Below are 7,648 nucleotides of genomic sequence, written 5' to 3' on the forward strand. Positions count from 1 at the left end.
ATACCAAGCAAATTCATCATTCATCATTGATTTATTAATCTCTTAATTTTATAATTCTTATCAATATTCACCAAGTTTGGTCACCAAATTCCAGAAAAATGGCTTCTTGGGAGGCCCCTCATAAAGCAATGTTTTGGGGTGACTTCTAAAAATGCTGCTGCGCAGTAGCACCACAAAGTCATAATATGATTGCCTCCAAATAAAAATTAACATGACAGTAACAACTTTGTGCATTTGCTGTGAAACAGATCATCCTTCTAATATTTCTTTTTTGTATTTCAAAATAAGAGCAATTGGGCTAATATGGTACGTGGGCTTAATTGGGTCACTTCCTCTATATATGTAGGCTATGTGTGTATTCATATAATTCTTGTATCTCACTAGTATAACATGTAGAAAGTATGTAGTTTGGTTTTTTAATGATACTAAACCAAAGTATGAAGCTGAATGATAATGTTGACCCTATCATATAAACTGCTAAAAGGCACTTCATTGTTTTTATAGTTGATTTGGAGCACATGCGAACTGTTAAAGCTGACAAGCACCAACGCTTTTGCCAAGAAAATGGCCTCATCAGTCAGTTTGTTTCTGCCAAGACTGGAGATTCTGTAAGTAGAATACTAAAAACATTGTTTCTGTACTTTATTTCTACTTGATCTGTAGTCTCTCTCTGAAGTACTTTCATTTCCTCTTATTTTGCTGCAAACATTTGCTATTTATTTACTCCAGTAAACTTATTCGAGAGACTGCCAAATGTGTTAAAAGACAACAAGAAAGAGGCAGTTCTTGCCAAGTGAAATGCTTTAAATGTGCCCTACATGTTTTCTCTATGTTTTCATGTATTATAAAAGCATAGAAACAGAAACCTAATCATTCATGTCCTTCTTGGCATTGTTAAACTTCTGGAATGTAAACCAGTTATTCAATTAAACCTGTACCCTTAATTGTGCCTTGTCATGTCTACCTGAAAATGTTTTCTGTATTCTATTTGTTTGTCTTCCTTCATATATCTTAAACTCATCATTCAGACAGAAAAAAATCCCTGTAGAAATGTTTATATACCATTGAAATCCCTTAATAAAGTAAATGAAACATCATGTAGATGTTATGTGTTTTAGGGATAAGAAAGTTAAAAGAAGTCATCCCTGATATTTATGTTACGGCCACATTATTGATTTATTTATTCACTCACTAGTTCAAAAATTCACTCAATTGTTCATTAGTACAGAACATTAATTTGAATAAACAAGAAGACAACAAAGAGCTAAAAAACAAATCTAAATAGAATAATCATGTCATAATGTGCGTTTGTGCCCCTTTGATTTGCAGGTCTTCCTTTGCTTTCAGCGGTTGGCCGCTGATATTCTTGGTGTAAAACTTAACAAAGCAGAAATGGAACAATCGCAGGTAAGAGCACAGAGGCAGTTTCATGTATTTTTTATTCTTTTTTATTGTTGCTAGATAATTAAAGAGACATTTCCTCTTTTATTTCCCATGGTATCTGACAGTGGTGTATTTTTTTTCTGCAGTGTACAAATATTATTATAACCCTGTAAATTCACATATGTAAAGAGGTTAATGATGTTGAAAATGTGGAGGCTGTAGTCTTATTCATTATACTTATCTGCTGCAGATGTGTAAAGGTCTCTCCCTGACACCCATTTGCCACCTAACAGATACACAATCTAGTGAGTTGTAGGTCGAAGTGATAAGACTAAGAAAAGCTCCCAAAAAGCGATTAATTCTTCCTATGATATGACTGGCTGGAGACACCATGACTGTGGAAAGTGTAGGAGGGGAGGCGGAGGGCAGGCCATCTCACGCGACCCTGGGCACGTCTCCGGAGGAGTGTAGATTGACTAATGAACTCATTCTGGTATATAGTCCTGGAGTTGTCAACAAAGACCACAAATGAAAACCTACATCCCTTTTTCGTCTGTCAGAATAAGCTAAGTACTTCAAACAAAACAAACAAATAAGATTCCTTTCATACTCTGACAACGGTGAGAGATTTGAGATTCTGCTTTCACTGCCCAATGTGCTTGTACGCAAGATTTACGAGGCGAAAATATGTACAGCATCCGTCATGTCGTTTCATTCTCTTACTAACAAATTGTCAGTGTAGAGCCAGTAGAGCAGAACCTGTAAAAACAACATGTAAACATAATTAGTACAATATTCCAAATTGTATATTTAAATTTTGTAAATCTAGGCTACAGCATTAAAGCTTTTGGGGTTAATTTGTTGCTGTGGGATACACAAAAATTTTAATTAAATCATGTATTACAAAAAGTCCTATGATCAAAGTTAAGCTGTTCATGTATAAAAACATAAAATGTGCTTCATGACTTTATATTTAGTTTGTGTTCATTTAACTACAATATCAATAGTATCATAGTATCAATAATACAGTACTAATTAATATTGTTTAAAATGTGCACATTTATATTAAACGAACACAAATTCTTCAGACCTGTATTTTTTTGTTTTAATTATTATTTTTTGTAGTCACAAAGTTCCAGGTCCTCAAAATGTTATAACCCACAGCAACACATCTATTTATACACATCACCTCTCAGCCCTCAGGCGTAAGGATTTAGTAGGTGTTTGAAATTATTTTTGGTTAGTATTATCTTTCATAATAGTTACATGGAACTTTACACATTTATAATAAGAAGTGTAAACTTAAAATATGAGTGTTGTAAGCCCAACACAGGCAAAACCGTGTGTAATCTTAGCGAGTATATTTTTATTGGTCTACATTGTTTATGCAATTCTGAGGCCATTCTTTTTAATTACGAGCACTTCAGCATACTGACTTCATTATGCTTTACTAAGTGTGACGTGTTTAGCTCATGAGATTTTCAACAAACACTGTGAGAGCAGTTAATTGCCTGCCAGTTGCCAAAAGTCCTTCTCTTGATCCCTAATGTACCGGGTTGATGGAGAGGCCAAGACCTGGGAGGCCAGATAAGTCTTATTAACACTGGTTGATTTTGAGAGCTTTACATGGGAGTCAGTGGCCTTTTCACAGATAACATCAGCATGGGAGCCCACTTAATCATGGTCCGTGTTTATTAGATAAGATACTCTGAAGTTGATCAATTAGAAACTCCGCATAACACATCGTCAGCTAATAAATCTCAAAGGCATTTTGTTTTAAGCGGGGCTTTCGTTTGGAAATACACCAGGCGATCCAATCTAGTTCACCCTCTTGTTTGTCATTTCTTTTATACACGAACGATACATTAATCTCCACCAGACACCCAAGTTAAAAAAAAAAGAGAGATGCTTGCTGATTCAAAGTATTTCAGCAGTTCTTTATTTCCCCTTTACCAACTTCTTTCTTTACAATTTCTCTCGTTTTTTCCTTGTAAATCACATGCAGTATATCATTTTTCCATTGTATTAGCAGTAATTTAGTAAACATTTAGACATTAAAAATAAAACAATGTAAACGTTTACTCTGTCATAACCCCCACCCCACTTCCCTTGACACACACATTTATATTAAATACTTTTATCAGTTTCAATGAAGATGTAACAGGGATAGGTTATGGAAATGCAATGTTGTATCAATTTTATTAATCTCTAGTAGTAAGCAGACGTGTATTATATATGACAAGAAGTTAGGCTCCCTGTAAAACTACATATTTGAAAGTATTATGTTTCTGTTCCTCTCAAATTGTTAACTAAAGTAACTACTGTTTTCAGTATTAATACTACATAAAAATGTACTTGTGTATTTAAAACATGGTAGACCTCTCTCAATTGAAACTGAAATTACAATCTTCTTGAATCCAGGATCCTGGGTTGTTATCCATTGTAATCAATTATCTGTGCTAGATTCGGCCCCAGTCAGAGTAAGACATTGAATGCAAATTATGTTTTAGTTTTACCATCTGTTACATTTTGTACAGAATGTTAATGGTCACAAATTGGGTTTATTGTAATGTATATTTGTTCATGTTGTTTACTCCCTTATTTTGGGGATTGACAATATTCTCTGCTGAGCACAGACATACAAGTGCTCTTAAATGAGGATGTTCAAGATGTGTGCTTTATTTGGTTATTTCCCTTCCCCTACAATGCTTTGATTGGCTGAGTGCCTTTGATGTGCTTTGGACCCCGCCTGAGCCCATTTTCATACACTATTGCAGCAGTTTCACTTTTTCCTTCATGACAAAGCACCTTCAGCATAGCTCGGGCCAGTTGTGTGTGTATGTGTTTTACAGTCCAGTCTATTTCTTCTCTGCTTCCATCATGTTGCTCTCATCTTGTTCATTCTTTCCTTCTTCACTAACCCTGTTCCATTCTGTTTCTGCCATCTGCTCCCCCACTGGTCTGGCCTGTTGGCAGGGTGTTTTGAGGGCAGAACTGGTGAACTACCCTCAAGAAGAGGCCTCAGTTACAAACTCTGAGAATTGTCAGAGTAGAGTCTGTTCCATACAGTAGTTAAAGTAGGTACATAGTAAGACAAATAGATATATTAAGTTACATATATCTATTGTTGTGTAGTTTTTGTGAAAGCAAGTTAAATCTAAGAATGAACCTAGATTTAGAATCTTAACGAAAGACATTCTCCTTCATTTTTTGCAATCGTATATAAACATAAACATACATAGATCTATAGATATATACATGGAGATTTTGAATGCACAGATGTTAACTATTTTCTTTCCATCTCTGTCTGACACCAGCGGGTAGTGAAGGCCGATATTGTGAACTACAGCCAGGAGCCCGTGGCCCGGCCTGTGAATCCTCCTCGGAGCTCCATGTGTGCAGTGCAGTGAGCCCGGCGCGGCCCCTCCTCTGGCACGGGCCGCTTTCCAGCCTCCCCGCAGGCCTGTTGTTCTCCGGGAACGCCAGCTCCAGTGATCGTATCTGCAGCACAGCGAGAGGTTTCACAAACTGACTACAGCAGCGTGCACTGCGAACCAGTAGGCAGCTTCACTGACTGGCCACGTTCCAGCTCCTAGACCACACAGGATAGAAAAAATAAAGCAAAATCCCTCTCTGCCATTCTCTGTAGTGTACTGTTTTCAGCAGGCACACAGACACACACACACACATACAGACTACACATGCGTGTGTGTGCGTATGTGTGTGTGTGTGTGTGTGTGTGTGTGTGTGTGTAATTCCACATTATAAACCAATGTTTCTTTCCATTGTGTGTATCTTAAACAGCATACATGTATATTATTTTATATTTGCATATGTATTCATTACTTTCACTATGTAATTTATTTATATACACTGCTGTAATGGAACTCTCTAAACATGCTCATAGAATGTGTTAGACGATATCAAAAACGGTTTGGGAGAGTTTGGACACTTATGCTGATGTATTTGAACTTAATTGAAATAATTAAAACTAATGTTTTGCCCAACTAGCAAATTCTTAAGAGCTAAAAACTTTAACATTGAAATCTCTTTAAATTTTAAATTTTGCTTGCTCTGATTAATTAAACCAAACTCATCATGTTAATTTATGGTTAACAACAATACCGTGGAAACAACATGCATTCGTATGTGCCAATAGAAGGTTATGAATATAAATTGCAGGTTAAGTGGAACAAAGTGGAACATGTTTTTAACATGGCTGATCAGTCTGTACATTTTATTTTTGTATGACATGGTGCATGTGATTTGCCTATTTTAAATCCGAGAAAATTGTAGTTTTATTCTTACTTGAGTATAGTTCACTACTACAGCTGGCAAAGATGAAGCGACTTCTGAGATATTATTTGAGGAGCTGTTGTTCTCCTTTACTATATATATGTAGACATTGTAATGAATACATGTAAGAGGATTAAGATAGGAGGAAAGATAATGCTGCTGCCATATCCAGAAATTATAAATTACTATAAACAACAATGGGAAGTATTACTGAAGACTACAGAGTGAAATAGCAGAAATGTGGTTTGTAGATTGCCTTAAAATTTGCAATTGTACTACAATTTGTAGAGAATACTTTATTGGAGGGAGGGAGGGGCTTATTGATTTGCTTATTAGTGTTTACTGTGTAGGTAATTTCTTTTTGCTTTCGAGTGAAAAGGAGGAAAAATGACCTCTTAAAAAAAAATATATATATATAGATATCATTAGAATGTATATAAAATATTTTCCAAAGTTGATCATATAAAAGCTAATTTATGAATTACGTAAATTACCAAATTATCTTTGTGTTCCATAAAAATAAAAATAAATACTCCAATATTTAGTTTTTATATATGTCAAATCTATCTTAACAATTAAAGTAATATCACAAATAAAGAACAAGCAATTGACTATGGATTATTGGTTTAATCCACAGTATTTGCCTTATCTGTACATTATATATTTATGAATAAGTTGTGATTGAACGACTCCCTGGTTGCAATATTGTTCCTGATTTTTTTTTTTTTTTTAAAGACAATTGAAGCTGATGTTGTGAATTCAATATCAGAATTGCTACACTCAATGGAACCAGTCACTGGTGATTGTTATAAACTACATCAACTCAGCCGGTCTCTATGTCAAGTGTAATTAGAATGTATTCGTTAAATACACTGTACATTTAGAATGTGTTTGTACTGTGAGTATCAAAATGTTCATACATAGAATGAATACATGTTATGAGAATTAAAAAATAATAGTTTTTAAAAATAAAACGTTTTTGTGTATTTACAATAATGAGGGACTGGTATTTTAGATTTGTTTAAATTATTCAGGGATAGTAAATGCTTTTACTCTCCAATTATGTCAAATTTAATTCCTCACAGAAAAGTCCACAAGCATTTATTCTAAATAAGGATCTGGTATGGGTATTGAAATGTCTAGACATTTGTAGATATGTGACACAGTGACTATTCACTTATTCTGATTGTTGGCAATGGAACTTGTATAGTCTTTCTGTACTAACAAATTAGATTTAACTATATGAGACCCTATAATTGATCATTGGTAAAAAAAAAATAGTTTAATTTGATTTGATTTCATTGTGACCACAAACACCGCAAACAAAATGTAAAACAAAACAATTGAATCCATGTGATACAAGTACTGTGTCAAAATAATACCAAAATACTTATGATTTATTTTAGTCCTGTCTTTAGTTCTTCTGACAACATCTACGATAACCTAGAGATTTCTCTTCTTGATTTCCTACTGCATAAGATTCAATATGTTTTTGTAAACCTCGGTATCATAAATGTACATGTTGTATACATAAGGGATTTGATTTCTAAACTAAAGCCCATTAACAGAACTGGCCTACATTACTGTGTGATTTATTTATTTTTTGCTTCTGCTTTCATGAAAGGTTTGGAGTATACTCTACCTTTCCCAAGCATGATAAAATGCAACATGACCTACACTTAAGTTTGTCATAACATCTTGTATAAAAATATTTCCCCCATTGTTAATGCCCTTCTACAGACTATATAAACGGGACATACATCTTTGCATTTCTAACAGAACATGTTGTGGATTGTTTTCTCTTTCTAAAGAGGATGAAGTGAAAAATATTTCCACATGAAGAAAAGAGATGATATATTTCTTACTTTGTTATTCCTTACAGAGATAAAAAGGATTACAGTTGTAGGACTTTTGTCTAATTTTTCGGTGTAGTGTTGTGACCTTTGACAGGTAAGGCTGTCATATATCT

At 34.4% G+C, this 7,648-nt stretch overlaps 1 protein-coding gene across 2 annotated transcripts in view; it reads left to right on the forward strand.

Annotated features, from left to right (window-relative positions):
• Positions 1–7,249, forward strand: part of rab28 (RAB28, member RAS oncogene family) — a 31,566-nt gene extending 24,317 nt beyond the window's left edge. The window contains exons 5-8 of one of the 2 annotated variants that reach the window (XM_066720016.1): positions 505–608; positions 1,330–1,407; positions 4,360–4,460; positions 4,701–4,779. In XM_066720016.1, the coding sequence (XP_066576113.1) occupies positions 505–608; positions 1,330–1,407; positions 4,360–4,455 (278 nt within the window). In that variant the 3' untranslated portion in view covers positions 4,456–4,460; positions 4,701–4,779. Of the gene's footprint in view, positions 1–504; positions 609–1,329; positions 1,408–4,359; positions 4,461–4,700 lie in introns of both variants that reach the window. The other variant, XM_066720018.1, reaches the window with a different exon arrangement.
• Positions 7,250–7,648: the final 399 nt, after the last annotated feature.

The sequence above is a fragment of the Amia ocellicauda genome, chromosome 13 (genome assembly GCF_036373705.1).
Source record: "Amia ocellicauda isolate fAmiCal2 chromosome 13, fAmiCal2.hap1, whole genome shotgun sequence".
Taxonomy (NCBI): domain Eukaryota; kingdom Metazoa; phylum Chordata; class Actinopteri; order Amiiformes; family Amiidae; genus Amia; species Amia ocellicauda.